The sequence below is a fragment of the Stegostoma tigrinum genome, chromosome 3, assembly GCF_030684315.1.
Source record: "Stegostoma tigrinum isolate sSteTig4 chromosome 3, sSteTig4.hap1, whole genome shotgun sequence".
NCBI classification, from domain to species: domain Eukaryota; kingdom Metazoa; phylum Chordata; class Chondrichthyes; order Orectolobiformes; family Stegostomatidae; genus Stegostoma; species Stegostoma tigrinum.
In genome coordinates this window covers 76,898,460-76,914,352 of record NC_081356.1, presented here as the reverse complement: position 1 = coordinate 76,914,352, position 15,893 = coordinate 76,898,460, and the positions used below count along the sequence as shown (strand labels likewise).

At 40.5% G+C, this 15,893-nt stretch overlaps 1 protein-coding gene across 3 annotated transcripts in view; it reads left to right on the top strand.

The window, feature by feature from the left end:
- The window catches only part of LOC125450806 (aminopeptidase N-like), a 128,374-nt gene that overhangs the window by 34,080 nt on the left and 78,401 nt on the right, over nt 1-15,893 (top strand). For all 3 annotated transcript variants that reach the window (XM_059644684.1, XM_059644683.1, XM_048527015.2), the window contains exons 4-6: nt 795-921; nt 3,271-3,422; nt 13,022-13,135. In XM_059644684.1, coding sequence (XP_059500667.1) covers nt 795-921; nt 3,271-3,422; nt 13,022-13,135 — 393 coding nt within the window. The remainder of the gene's footprint in view (nt 1-794; nt 922-3,270; nt 3,423-13,021; nt 13,136-15,893) is intronic.

Sequence of the window (15,893 nt, the reverse complement as noted above, 5' to 3'; positions counted from 1 at the left end):
TACCATCAATCATCTTTTGCTTGACTTGACGACTCCTAATGATTTGTTGTGGAGCAACCATCACCATAGAGTGTCTAGAGGAGAGGCACTGTTGTTAGATATCAAGAAAGTTTATTGCATGATGGAAATAAGTACAAATGTGTTTGATCAGGCAGAATTATGAAGCCCTGGTGGAGCTGGTACTGATACAAGTGCTCCCTCTGAAAGCTGGAGTGGAACTCCTTGTCTCCACCCACAGATTGTGTGTGGCATCAGTAGAGCAGTTGGAGCAAATGTAACATGAACGCTTCCTCTTTCAAAACTACTACTTCTTACATAAATGACAAGAACATTTCTATTTGTTGAAATGTCGAAAATCTAAAGGCTTAAAAGCAGTCTAGTTATGTCCAATAGGGCCATAAGGAGGAATTTCATGACTCAGATTTATCAGAATGCAGCATCCATTATCAGTAAGAGTGCTCAGACAGCTAGTTTAGAGCCTTTCAAAATGCAGCGTGCTGCAGCTGAGGTGAAGCATGTGGAAGGCATGGAGATCGGTGTGTTAATACAAACACCAGCAGACAAAACTTGTGTTGAATCATCTGTGCAGTGTCTTTCAGAATGTCTGAATGATTTATAGCCAATTAAGTAATTTTGAAGTGTAGTCCCTGCTGTAATGTAGGAAATGTGAGAACTCTACAGTTACTGGAGACAACAAAGCAATACATAAACTGTAACAAGACAATGGTGTTGATTTTATGATGGAACCAAGAGATACTGCAAATGCTGTGCTCTAAATTCAACTTTATTTTCAGATTCGTGTGTGGGCAGATAAAACAGCCATATCAAATGGTGAAGCTGAATATGCATTAAATATTACAGGCCCAATACTCTCATACTTTGAAAAGTATTATGATGTGAATTATCCTCTCCCCAAATTGGGTAAGCTACTTATTTGTAGAATCTTATTGCATGATGCAGATTAAGACCAACTGCACCATAAGCTGAGTTGCCTTCTACCATTCAAGGTGTCTATCTTAGATACAAAATTACTTCAGGATTCCAAGTTTCTACGTAAAGTCTACTATTTGCACTATTCTATTGCCTAGGTCACATTCCAGTCAAGCAAATCCAACTCCCATTGGAAGCTGTATGCTTTTATTTGAAAGTAAGTGTTGGAAGCAGAATTTGTGGGGGTAGTTTTAGGATATCTCTCCAGTCCAATGTGCAATTTGCCCAATTTTCTTTTAAAGTTACAGTGAGGTCAAAATGATTTCAACAGGCCACACTTTTTTCTTGTTGAAGAGGCTGCTGTTTACGTGAATTGATGAGGTTAAAATGGCAGCAGGTAGCACTAACCAGCATTTTTGTACATTTCTTTTAGAAGGCACCATTTAGGGCACTGCTCCGCAGTTCAAATCCTACAACAGCAATTTGGGAATTCGAATTAAATAAATCTAACAATTTGTGGCCTAGCCAACAAAAACTGCTGGATTGCCAGAAACTGTGTACTTGAGGGGAGGAGATAACCGAGTGGTATTATCGCTGGACGGTTAATCTAGAGACCCGGACAATGTTCTGGGGATCTGGGTTTGAATCCTGCCATGGCAGATGGTGGAATTTGAATTCAATAAAATATCTGGAATTAAGAGTCTAATGATGACCATGAATTCATTGTCGATTGTCGGGAAAACCCATATGGTTCACTAATGTCCTTTAACTGCCATCCTTACCTGGTCTGGCCTACATATGACTCCAGACCCACAGCAATGTGGTTGACTCTTAATTGCCCTCTGGGCAATTAGGATGGGCGATAAATGCTGCCTAACCAGCAACGCCCTCATCCTGTGAATGGCCAAAGAAAAAAATTCACTAAGCCCTTCAGGGAAAGTATCTGCCACTCCTGCCCAGTAAGGCTGATGATATGATTTCTATCCCACAATATCTGAGGAAGGAATAATTTTGACTTCAGGCAATCATGTAAAAACAGTCATTAGCAAATCAGCTAATAAAATGTGAGGCTGGATGAACACAGCAGGCCAAGCAGCATCTCAGGAGCACAAAAGCTGACGTTTCGGGCCTAGACCCTTCATCACAAATCAGCTACCTGTTTTCAAATTCTCCCAACTTTTATTGACTTTGAATGAAATTATTTCTCTCCCTTTTATCTGAAATATCTCCTTTAGAGTATCCCTTATTCCTTATACTCATTGTTTGACCCTGCTGCATGTTTAAAGTAATTTACCTAGAAATTGCTTTGTTAGTATGAACTGGGCAGAAGAAAATGGTCTATATGTAAGACTAGTTATCCCAATATTGTAGGAAAATGATTAGGAGAGAGTGAGATGCATGAGGAAGGACAGAGCAAACGTACTGGCAGTAGTCTTTGGCACCAGGGTAAACCTGAGTGAAACACTTACTCCTCCTAGCTCCACATTCAAGTCAGCAATTTTTAATATGCCCCTTTGGTAGCAGCCTGCACTCGATATACTATAAACGGAGACTGTATTCCTGCACAATACTGGATGGAGAACATATTCCTGAATGGAGCGTACCCAGTCCAGCCAAGTTCAGGACAGTCCAGATTTGTAAAGAAGACCTGAACTTTTTGTCTCCTTACTTGTATATCAAAGAGCCTAAGGCATGTTTCAGATGCAGCCCTAGCAGCTGTCTTTTTGCACCTTTTACCAGAAAGCTGTGTTTGTGGCCAATGCAGTGACCGTGCACACGTGGAAACACAGCTTTGCAGTTAAACTCCTCATTGAGCTGAAATCAATTACAGGTCATATGGTGGAATTGACTTGTTAGTTTGTGGTTTTATTAAATATGTAATGTATATAGTAATATATAAAACCCTGTTAAAACATCCATGCAAGAGTGAGGAATTAGCAAATTGTTGATTCATAGGCATGCTCAAAAAGACACCCCTTGTGGCACACACATCACCTCACTCTTTATCTCACTCCCTGAGTGAAATAGAAGGCTGCGCAGCAAGCGATGTGCCAGCAGTGAGGGAGGGTGTGCCCATCAGCCAGAGGGATGGTCACTGGGACAGCGGGGGTTGGTGGCCCTGGCCGTGTTGACATCATTGTGCCATCTGCACGTGCTGTCGGCAGCTTTCTTTCCTGGCCATCATGGCATTGGCAACACAAACTCTGTTAGCAGAATGGTGAAAGTTGCACCACGCCTCTCATGCAGATATGTCACTAACCAAATGTCTGGCAATTGTGTGCTATAAGCTGCTACATGAATTTGCATTACAATTGACTCACTCTGTTTTTATCCTTTCAGATATTGTAGCTTTGCCTCACTACGGAGCAGAGGCAATGGAAAATTGGGGTCTGCTGCTATTCCGAAAGAATTCGTTGTTGTCTGATCCAAAGAAGGAATTATCTGAAAGATTAGCCATATCTTCAATAATTGCACATGAGCTGGCACATCAGGCATGCTTGCACAATGTTTTCAATCACTGTTTGTGCAGTTTTTTTTTCAATGTTTGTGCAATCACTGTAATAATTTCTGATGGGCGTTCTGTTCAGAGTAATGCTGAGAACATTTATATTTATATTTTATATTTTGTGAGTGATTGCTTTGAAATTGTTTGAGTCAGGCCATTTAAATGTCTGAATATGACATTTCAGAAACTGTCTTATGTAGAGAATTTGGCATAATGCTTCTACACAGATCATGGATACAGGAATAATGACATAGTTATGATGCTAAGATAACAAGGTGTGAAGCTGGATGAACACAGCAGGGCAAGCAGCATCAGAGGAGCAGGAAGGCTGACATTTTGGGGCTAGACCCTTCTTCTTCCTGCTTCTCTGATGCTGCTTGGCCAGCTGTGTTCATCCAGCTCTACATGTTGTTATCTCAGATTCTCCAGCATCTGCAGGTTCCTACTATCTCTGAAACATACTTATGATGTTATTGGCTTTTCAGCACTGTTAAGTAGTCCTTTTCACCCAGGACACAGCATTGGCCCATGTTACACTTTGTATTCAGGATGACTTCATCTGGTGGTCAGCTGGAAAAGGGACTGCCCTCCTCTCCACCAGGCCCATCCAGCAGTACCTCCAGATACCTGGCTGCAAAGTGAGCGGTGAGCTTTTCATTCTGCAGGGCCATATTCTAAAAGTTGAAGTTTGAATACCACAAAGTGAGGTGCCACTTATGATTTGCAATACCAGTGCACCAGGGCTTTGAATATTTTTCCATAAGGCCATAAGGCATAGGAGCAGAAGGAGGCCATTCAGCCCATCATGTCTGCTCTAACATTCAATGAAATCATGGCAGATCTGATAATCTTCAATTCCACTTTCTTGCCTCTTTCCATGATAACCCATGATTCCTTTACTGATTAAAACTCTATTTCAATGTTGAATAGATTTAATAACACATCCTCTTCGGCTCTCTGCAGTAAAGAATTCCATAAATTTACAACCCTCTGAGAAAAGACTGACCGTACAGATTTGAAATGTCTCTTCTGAATTGTATGAATATGTTTCTGTCATCCGTTGTTGACAGCTCCATTAAAGCACCAAACACAATTTAGGAATAACACATTTTTTTCAGTGTTCACTCATGAGACATGGGGGTTGCTGGCTGGCCAGCACTTATTGCCTGTCCCTCAATGCCCTTGAGCTACCTTCTTGAACTGCTGCAATCCAAATGATGTAAGTAGACTCGCAATGCTGTTGCAGAGGGATATCTATGATTTTGCCCCAGTGACAGTGAAGGGATGACAATATTTTCCCAAGTCAGGATGATGTGGAGGTGCCAGTGTTGGACTGGGGTGGCTTAGGTCAGAAATCACACAATACCAGGTTTTAGTCCAACAGGTTTATGTGAAAACACCTAAAGAAGGAGCAAAGCTCCAAAAGCTTGTGTTTTCAAATAAACCATTGGACCATAACCTGGTGTTGTGTGATTTCTGACCAAGTCAGGATGGTGAGAATCTCAGAGGAGAACCTGCAGGTGGTGGAATTGCCATGTATTCGTGACATTTGTTCTTCTAAATGGAATTGGTCATGGGTTTTGAAGATGCTGTTTAATGTTGCTATTTGCTACTGAATTTGTGACTGAACTTTAGTGGTGGAGGGAATGGATGTTTGTGGTGCCAACCAAAGACGATGCTTTCTCCTGGATGGTGCTAATCTTCTTGGGTACTGCACTCAAGCAGGCAAGTGAGGAATATTCCATCACATTTCTGACTTGTGCCCTGTAGATGGTATGCAGGCTTCGGGGAATGATAAGGCAAGTTACTCACTGTCGCATTCCAAGCCTCAGAACTCTTCTTGTAGTCATTCTACTGAAATGGCAAGTCCAGTTGACTTTCTTGCAAATGATAACCCACAGGATGATAATTGTAGGGGATTCAGTGATGGTAATGCTGTTGATAGGGAAGGGCAGTGGTTAAGTTGTCTCTTGTCTCTTAGATGGTCATTGCCTGGCAATTGTGTAGCACAAATGTTACTTGCCACTTTTCAGCCCAAGCCTGAATATTGACCAAGTCTTTGTTGCAACTGAGCATGGACTGCTTCAGTATCTGAGGAATCACAAATGGTGCTGAATGTTGTGCAATTTTCAGCAAACATCCCACTTGACCCTATGATGGAACAAATGTTAATGATGAAGCAGCTGAAGATGGTTGGGCATTAGGACACTGTTCCTGAGGAACTCATAGAGTCACAGTTAAAGTATCATACAGTGCAGAAAAGGGCCTTTGGCCCATCAAGTCTGCATTCCCAATAATTACTGCAAAAAGCGTATAATCTCAATTCCCAGCACTTGTCCCATATCCCTGAGTGTTATAACATTTCAAGTTGCTCATCCATATATTTTTTAAAGGTTGTAAGATTTCCAGCGTCTGCTACCTTCCGGGCAGTGCATTCCAGACTCCCACAGCCGAATGAAAGATCTTTCTCTCAAGTTCTGTCTGAATCTCCTGTCCGTTACTTAAAACTGTGCCCTCTCATGATTGACCCTTCAACAAAGGGGAGCAACTGCTTTCTATCCACCCTGTCCATATTCATCATAATCTTAATCGGAATCATGTGCCCTCTCAGTCTTCTCTGCTGCTGAGAAAACAATCTAATCTAGCCTCTCCTTATAGCTCAATTTCTCCATCCCAGGCAAAGCCTGGTGAACCTCCTCTGTACCTCCTCTAGAGCTATCACATCCTTCATGTAGTGAAGTGACCAGAGCTGAACACAATAATCCAACTGTGGCCTAACCAATGCACTGTACAACCCCAACATTACCTTCCTGCCCTTATACTCCAAACAATGACTAATGAAAGCAAGTGTCCATATGCATTCTTAACTATCCTATTCATGCGTGTTGCTGAATTCAGGGACCTGTGAATAATTGCCTCAAGATCCCTCTGCACCACTGTGCCATCCAGTGTCCTGCCAATCATTAAATACTTGTTCCTTATTCCTCATACTTAGCTCAGCCTATTTCACCAACTCAAACACATTTTCCTGAAACCTACAACCATTTTCTTTGCTATTAAACATTCTACAATTCTTGGTGTCATTTGCAAACTTGCTTAACACTCTCCCCATTTTTCATCTTCATCATTTGTGTGTATAACAAACAATAAGAGTCCCAGTACTGATCCTTGTGGTACACCGCTGGACACCAGCCTCCAGTCACTCAAGCAGCCTTCTACCACAAACTTTTGTGTCCTATTACTAAGCCACTTTCTGATCCATCTCACAAAGGTTCCCTAAATTCCATGTGGTTTCATCTTCCTAATCAGTCTCCCTTGTGGGACCTTGCCAAAAGCTTTGTTAAAATCCATATAAACTACATCAACTGAGCTTTCCTTGTCCACAAAATTGACGACATTTTCATAGCATTCTAACAAATTTGTTAGGCATGGCTTCCCTCTGACAAAGCCAAACTCTTGAGAAACTCTTGCTGAGATGTCCTGGAGCTGAGATGACTGACCCCCATCAAGCATAGCTATCTTCCTCTGTACCAAGTGTGACACCAATCATTGGAAAATTTTCCCCCAATTTCCATTGGTTCCAGTTTTGCTAGGGGTTCTTGATGCAACATTCAGTCAAATGCACCTTGATGTCAAGTGCAGTCACTCTCATCTCACCACAAGAATGAAGCTGTCTTGTCCATGTCTGAATCATGGCTGTAATGAAATCAGGAGCTGCGTGGCCCTGGTGGAACCCAAACTGGGCACCACTGAGCAGTTTATTACTGAGCAGATGCTGCTTGACAGCACTGTTGATGGCACCTTCCATCACTATACTGATGATCACAAGTAGACTGAAGGGGGTAATTAGCCGGGTTGGATTTGTCCTGCTTTGTGAGCACAAGACATAACTGGGCAATTTTCCACATTGTTGGGTTCATGCCTCTGTTATCTTTAGGAACAGCTTGGCTAGGGGCACAATAGGTTTTAGAACTCAACTTTTGGGTAATATTGCTGGAATCTTGTTGGAGCCCATAGCCTTTGCAGCATCCAGTACCTCCAACATTTTCTTGATATCACAAGGAATGAATTAAATTGGCTGAAGACTGGCATCCATGGTTCTTGGTACCATTGGAAGGGGCTGAGGTGGATCATCCACTTAGCACATCTGGTGAAGGCTTCAGCTTTTTCTTTTCCATTGATGTGCTGGAATTTTCCATCATTGTGAATTGGGATATTCGTAGTGCCTCCTTCTTGGGTGAGTTATTTATAGATTGGATAGGTGTTGTAGTTATATGTAGGTTGTTTGTGGGGGCTGGTGGCCGTGGTAAGGGGGAGGAGCTGTGATTGGGGGAGAGAGAGAGTGAGATGGACAGAGGTGTGGAATGGTAAGGAGCACTGATATCCCCAACTGCCAAAATTTCATCGCATGTCATTTCAGAACTATGGTTCTGATCTCCACTCACCAAGAATCTCTAAAATGGAGTTCAGCCAGGACACCTTCTTCTTACTCAAAGAAAGGAATTTTGTCATGAAGCAAAAGGCCCAGTCTACTAAAATAGGTGGCAAACATTATACAAGTTGATAGTATTAAAATAGAGTTAATTAAAAAAGAGCAATTGTTTGAATGTGTCAGATGTGGCAAGACAATTTAAATAAGGACTAATGCCGTGTGGAAGAGAAACTGAAATTCATGCAGGGTAAGCAGTGAGCGTTAAAAAAAATACAACAAATATGCTTCTTTCAATGTGAAGTTAGAAGTAACGAGCAGGGTAGACCAAAGAGAGCTAATGGATATTATCTACCTGGACTTCAAGAAGGCCTTTCCCCAGGTGCTGCACAGGAGGCTACTGAGTAAAATAAGGGCCCATGGTGTTCGAGGCAAAGTCCTAGCATGGATAGAAGACTGGCTGTCTGGCAGAAAACAGAGAGTGGGGATAAAGGGTTCTTTCTCAGGATGGCAGCTGGTGAGAAGTGCTCTTCCGTTAGGGCCAGTGTTGGGGCCACAACTTTTCACTTTGCACATTAATGATCTGGATGATGGAACTGTGGGCATTCTGGCTAAGTTTGCAGAGGATACGAAGATAATTGGAGGGACAGATAGTGTTGAGGAAGTGGGGGCGCTGGTCTGCAGAAGGATTTGGACAGGTGAGGAGAGTGGTCAAAGAAGTGGCAGATGGAGTACAACGTGGAAAAGTATGATGCCATGCATTTTAGTAAGAAGAATAAAAGCATGGACTATTTTCTAAATGGGGAGAAAACTCAGAAGTCTAAAGTGCAAGAAGGTTTGGGAGTTCTAGTCCAGGATTCTCTCAAGGTAAACTTGCAGGTTGAGTCAGTAGTCAGGAAGGCAAATGCAATGTTGACATTTATTTTGAGAGGACTTGAATATAAAATTGGGGACGTACTCCTAAAGCTTTATAAGGCTCTGAACAGGCCTCATTTGGTGTATTGTGTGCAGTTTTGGACCCCATATGTCAGGAAGGAGGTACTGGCCCTGGACCGGCTTCAGAGGAGGTTCACGAGAATGGTCCCAGGATAGAAAAGCTTAACATATGAGGAACGTTTGAGGTCTCTGGGATTATACACATTGGAGTTTAGAAAGATGAGGGCAGATCTGATTGAAACTTACAGAATGCTGAATGGCCTGGACAGAGTGATGCTGGGAAGATGCTTCCATTGGTATGAGAGACTCGGACCCAAGGGCACAGCCTTAGAGTAAAGGGGAGACCTTTTAGATTGGAGATAAGGAGAAACTTTTTCAGCCAGGCAGTGGCGAATCTGCGGAATTCACTGCCAGAGAAGACTATGGAGGCCAGCTCATTGACCACATTTAAGACTGAGATAGATAGGCTCTTGGTTATCAAGGGGTTCAAGAGTTATCGGAGAAAGCAGGAGAATGGAGTTGTGGAACTTAGTAGCCATGATTGAATGGTGGAGGAGACTCAATGGGCCGAATAGCCTCATTTCTGTCCTATGCCTAATGCTCTTATGGTCATAATACGCTGGGCCAAACAAGCTCTTGGATATATCTTTCTGGTACGTACCATTTTGATATCCTACCTCTAAAATCATTGAAAAAATCTATGTTAAAAAGTAAATCTCACAGAAGTGAATTTACCAAAAGGATTGACAGCAATTATGATCTACGTCTTTAAAATACTGAAGACTTAGTTACCGTATATTGAAATTTCATTTCAAACTTTGATTAAGAGCATTAGTGCAATATTAATGTTTTTAAGTAAGCCTACATTTATGATTTTCCTGACAGAGTAGTGATTTGACAGAATAAACTGTGCAAACCAGTGCATGTTAACTTATCTTAAAATGAGTCCGTAAATAAATGGAAACTATCATAAGGGATGGTTGTCTGTTAAAGTTTCTTGTTAAGCTTCAGTATATAATTTAGACTGAGTTTTGTACCATTTGATCTCTCCAGTTGGAATGGAGGATCAGTTCTGACTTCAGCCTGCGATTCCTTGTTCATGTGGAAATTTCAAAACACTTCATTTGATCTGGAATTTAAGGAACATGTGCAGCACAATGCACTGCTTACATTCACACTGCAGATTTAGGACCTTGATGGATGGTTGCATTTACTACAGGGCATTAGAGTGGCTGACTTATTTCCTTGATCACATGTTTCAGGATTGGTCATTCAAAAAGAGCCAAATAGGGCTGAGCATTTCCAAAAATTGACCAAGTGTCATTTTTGTTGAGTTTAATGGAAAAATTCTCTCTGTGTGGTCTACAAAGTTTTCTGACGTAGTCATCGTAAAGTCTATTGATTAACTAATCACCCTGTGGTATCCTTCTTGTCCAATGCTATGCCAATTCTCCCACTCACCATAAGTGGAACTACTCACAGTTGCTGGGATCACTTATGCTGGTGCCACAGGTGAACCCAAGCAGTGTATCCTGTCAAACATTAGCAGTTCAGAATAACCCTTCATTGGCAAGGTGCTGGTACATCAGTCTCAAACTAATGACTGTCAAGGTAAATAGGTGACACAGCAGGCACTTCCTTACACATAAAACTGTATATTTCTGCCCAAATCACTGTTTAAACACCAGGTCATACAGTTTACTAGTCCTTAGGCACATTCCTTCTTCCAATCCTCGACAGTGCTATTCTTCTCCCATGTCCACTGTTGCTCAGTACCCTACAATTGTTCTTTGCAAGATTATCATATTCAAGGCAAGCTTCAAATAGTTCAAAACATTCATGTTTATTCACCAACACAAAAAGTGACATGAAATCAATCAAATAGACGTTACATGTGCCTCTTCGCACAGAAACAGATGCTCACTCTTTCAAGAACCAATAATTGTATGGTTAATAAATAATCACTGATTCGAGCTTTCACCTAATGAAACCAAACACCAGTTAAGTCCTGTCTAGATTTTATCATCTGATACCATTGTCCTGTATTATGCTGAAGATTGTATATTTCCTGCTCAACATCCTTGTCCTCCATCTCAGAAAGCTGCTCTTGCTCTCCTAGCTCTTCATATTTCCTGTTTATCTGTCCCAATTCTGCAGAACATAGTAGTCTGTTTGAACTGTACTTTGGGGGCTCTGCGGACTGATTCCAAGCATTGACACCTTATTTTCATGAGATCTTACTATTTGCTCCACCATGGACCTATTTGAAGAATGGGCTGCATTTTTACTAGCTCCCCTTCAGTCAGGGAATTGCATATTGGATTCAGTAGCCATGATCATAGAGGATAGCCTATATCCCTCAGTAATCGATGAAATAGAACCTTTCACAGAATCATAGAATCATAGATATGTTACAGTACAGAAGGAGGCCATTTGGTCCATCATGCCTGTAATGGCTCTTCAAATGAGCATCAGTACCTAGAGCCTGCTTTCTCCCCACATTTCCAGACAGTGCATTCCACACTTATTATCCGTGTGAAACCATTTTTCTCATATATCATTTATTCCTTTTGTAAATTACTTTAAATTTCTGCCAGCTCCTTTTTTACCTTTTTATTAGTGAGAAGTTTCTCCTTCTCTACTCATCCAGTTCATTCAAATTTGAAAATGTCTCTCAGATCATTTCTTAACCTTCTTCTTTCCAAGGAGAGCAAAACCCAATTTCTTCAATCTGTCTCTATAACTGAAGTTTCTCATTCCTTGAACCATTCCAGTAAGTCACTTTAGTACTCTCTCCAATGTGTACACATGTTAATTTAATTTGTCAAATTCAAATAAATGGGAGGTAATGCATTTTGGTAAATAACAAATAAGGGCAGGACTTGAACAATTCAAACTAGGGTCATAGATAGTATTGTAGAACAGAGAGACCTAGGGGGTCAGGTACATAATTTTGTGTGACATATAGATGGGGTAGTTAAGAAGGCTTTTAGCACACTTGTCTTTAGCACACTTGTCTTTATCACTCAAACCTTTGAGTATAGGAGTTGGAGCATTATGTTGAGGTTGTACAGGACATTGTGAGGCCTCTTCTGGAGGACTGTGTGCAGCTCTGGTCACCTGTTGTGGGAAGAATATTATTAAACTAGGGAGGTTTCAGAAGAGATTTATGAGGATGTTACTGGGAATGGAGGGGTTGAGTTATAAGGAGAAGTTTGATAGGCTGGGACATTTTTCATTGAAGCATAGGAGGATGAGGTGTGATCTTATGGAGGTTTATAAAATCATGAAGGGTCTAGATAAAGTGATTGATAAGTGACTTTTCCCTAGGGTAGTGGATTTCAAGACTTGGATACATATATTTAAGGAGAGAGGAGAAATATTTAAAAGGACACGAGGGACAACTTTTTTACACACAAAGTGGTTTGTGTGTGGAGTGAACTTCCAAAGGAGGTGTTGATTGCAGATACAGTTGCTATATTTAAAAGGCATCTAGAGAAGTACATGAATAAGAAATATTTAGAATGATATGGGCCATGCTGTATGACTCTATCATATTATCTTTCCTCTATGGGTGGCCCACAGCTACATATCAAAACCCTTGTTATCCATAGGGGATAGGGTTCAGGCCTCCTGTGGATAATACAAAAACATGGAAAGCACTGTTATGGAATTCCGACATTAAGGATCGTGCATCCCTTGCAACCTGTCAATCAAGAAATAAAACTAGGGTTTGGGACTGACCGCTTGTGTATTCAGATCTACTGGTAGAGAATCCATTCTCCCCAGGAGTGAGAATGCATAATACCCCAGCTGAGGGCTCACAAGCATCTTGAACAAGTCCAACACCACCTCCTTACTCTTGTACTGTAGGCCCCTGTTAATGAAGCCAAGGATATCATACACTGTAGCACCATGATATACTGTATAATCTTACCCAACAAAGAGAGTTAAAAATGATATTCATGTCATTAATATAATGTTCAACTTTTCTCAAACTTGAATTACCACTGCTTAACTAAAAGGTCAAGCATGTAAATGTTAAGTATTGAAAAAGCAAGCTTTCTAAAGTAGAGTTTGATGTGCAATGACACAAAAGTATATTTGCTGTAAATGAGATTATTTATGTTCTTCAAACTTATGAAATAGAGACTTTATTGGATTAGAAAATTCTGGCAAATTCCATATAAAATGAGTTTTGTTTCTGTTTATGTTTGAAGTGGTTTGGAAACCTGGCCACGATGAGATGGTGGAATGATTTATGGCTTAATGAAGGATTTGCGTCATACTTTGAAAACCTTGAATTTTCTTCCGAAAATCATGTGGAAAAATTGGTAAGAAAATCCATCAATTCCACATTAACAATGTAGTTGTTAGGCAGGAAAGTGGAGTTGAGACCCAGCCGAGATCGGCCATGATTGTATCAAATGACAGGGCAGGCTCGAGGGGCTGAATTACCTACTTAAGGACATCTATAGACCTAAGGAATAATGGGTAGTTTAATGGGTAGAATGATACCTCACTAACCTCTAATATGTGTTACAGGTTTACGAAGTGTGGCCAAGTGGGAGCTGGAAGCCTACATTATTTTACTGGCCTTCCCATCTATGAATTGTAAAATTAATTGTAAAATTATGATTTCCAATTTCTTGAATTATAAAGGTCGTATTCCAAAGGAACAGAGCTATACCAGCCAATCATAAAGGAAAACAATTATTTCTACATTATTTTCTCAGAACTAGAAATGTATAATTGTGTGAACATATTTCTAATAAATTGTTTAAATCAGTGATTGGTACAAAGCATTCAATACTAAATTATACCCACCAGAGAGATTAGAAAACACAAAAAATTAATACATCTTTGAACAAAGTAAACTGCTAAATATTAAATACCTCCACTGGCATTGTTACAATTCCCATGAGGAAATCGTAAATTGAAACAGTAAAATTTATTGAATGGCCCCAAATGAAATAATTACCCAACAATGATGTGAAGGTACCAGTGTTGGACTGGGGTGGACAAAGGTCAGAAGTCACACAACACCAGGTTAGAAGCAACAAGCAAATCAGTTCATCCCCTCCCCCCACTGCACCACACAACCAGCCCAGCTCTTCCCCCCCACCCACTGCATCCCAAAACCAGTCCAACCTGTCTCTGCCTCCCTAACCGGTTCTTCCTCTCACCCATCCCTTCCTCCCACCCCAAGCCGCACCCCCAGCTACCTACTAACCTCATCCCACCTCCTTGACCTGTCCGTCTTCCCTGGACTGACCTATCCCCTCCCTACCTCCCCACCTACACCCTCTCCACCTATCTTCTTTACTCTCCATCTTCGGTCCGCCTCCCCCTCTCTCCCTATTTATTCCAGTTCCCTCCCCCCATCCCCCTCTCTGATGAAGGGTCTAGGCCCGAAACGTCAGCTTTTGTGCTCCTGAGATGCTGCTTGGCCTGCTGTGTTCATCCAGCCTCACATTTTATTATCAAGCAAATAAACCTGTTGGACTATAACCTGATGTCATGTGACTTCTGGCTTTAACTACCAACAAAATTTCATTTATTCTAACTTTTGTTTTAACATGTATGAGAATCAATGTAAATTAAAATGAATTGGGATCAAAGGGTACTTCAAGAAAAACAGTAAATTTCACTTTTAATTGTCTGTAAAGCAAAAGTATGTATTACACAACCACAAGCATTGGCATGAATCTCTGCAGATATTTAGTTACAGAGTTTGACAATATATTGATCTTTATTCAGATGGAGTAGGTCTGAGTCCTTTCCGACAAGAAACATCTGACCCCAGCAATCACGTGTCACTTTCCAATGTTCAGCTTTTGGGTGACAGTCCTCCTGCTAAGAGTTACTGCAGTCTATTGCTCACTGTATTGCCAGGGATTCTGTGGAGCCTTTGGCCAGATTGGATGACAGCTCTTAGGGGCAAAAAACTCCTCTTGCAGGTCCTGCGAATTCCAAAGTGCCCAACAGGTTTCCCGATGGTGCCCATCAAGTTGTAACAGCAGATGGATGAATAATATAAATATAAAATTCAACCCTTATTCAACACCAGGAATGGTGCCCCAAAATATTTATCTATCAAGGAACGCTAAAACAAAAAAAGGAAAAAAAAACAAAAGAAGTTTTGAAAGCTGAAATAAATGCATAGTTATGTGTTATGATCCTAGCTGGTGTTACTACTAGAATCTACTGGAAAGTGCTAGATCCCGGATTGGAATCTGGCTTGATACATCATATTTTGCTTTTCTTTATTTAATGAGGTGGTCTTTCACTGATACATAAGCATAAATGCTACAGATTTGCTTTTAACAATAAAACAAACATTTATTACACAAAATAAATTAAGTTAAAATAGAACAAACTAAAATATTCATGTATAACACAATCTGAAAAATTTCAAAAGACATAGCAAAAAAAAACTCACCTTCTCACCTATCCCAACAACATCAAGTTATTCAAATACTAAAAAGAGGGGGAGTCCCCTTTTCTATCACATCTATAAGTTTGATTTAATTGTTTCTTTCAATTCTTAGTCTTAAGAGCTTAATTGACTTTTACTTGTTTATTCACATGATTGAGCTTAAACTTTCTTAGCATTAAATAATCTCGTCAGCATTCTAAAACATCACTTTTGCTCTGGAATTTTCAAGCTAAAACCCTTACACTGAGGTAACCCATTTCCGATATTTTCTAAACTAAATGTTTTCCGAACAGAAACTATTTTTACATCACCTTTTCTGCAAACTGCCCTAAAGGTTTTCCAATGTCTGTTTTACTGTTCAAGTAAAAATTCTTGATTCTTCTAAACCAACAGCAGGCTAATTAATTTTATTGTCTGTCCTCTCCAATTGTAAAACTCTCTAATTACAAACAAAATCATATAATCACTCTAGCAGGGCCCACCATCGGCTGATCTCTTACACATTTGGTTTAAAATCATGGCTCCAAAGAGACTGACAAGATAACTATTATACCTTTTCATAGAGACAGACCAAAACACACATACTACTAGTTAAAAACCTGAACTCTGAAATAGATTACACTAATATAGAGAGAGCCATAGAGTCATTCAGC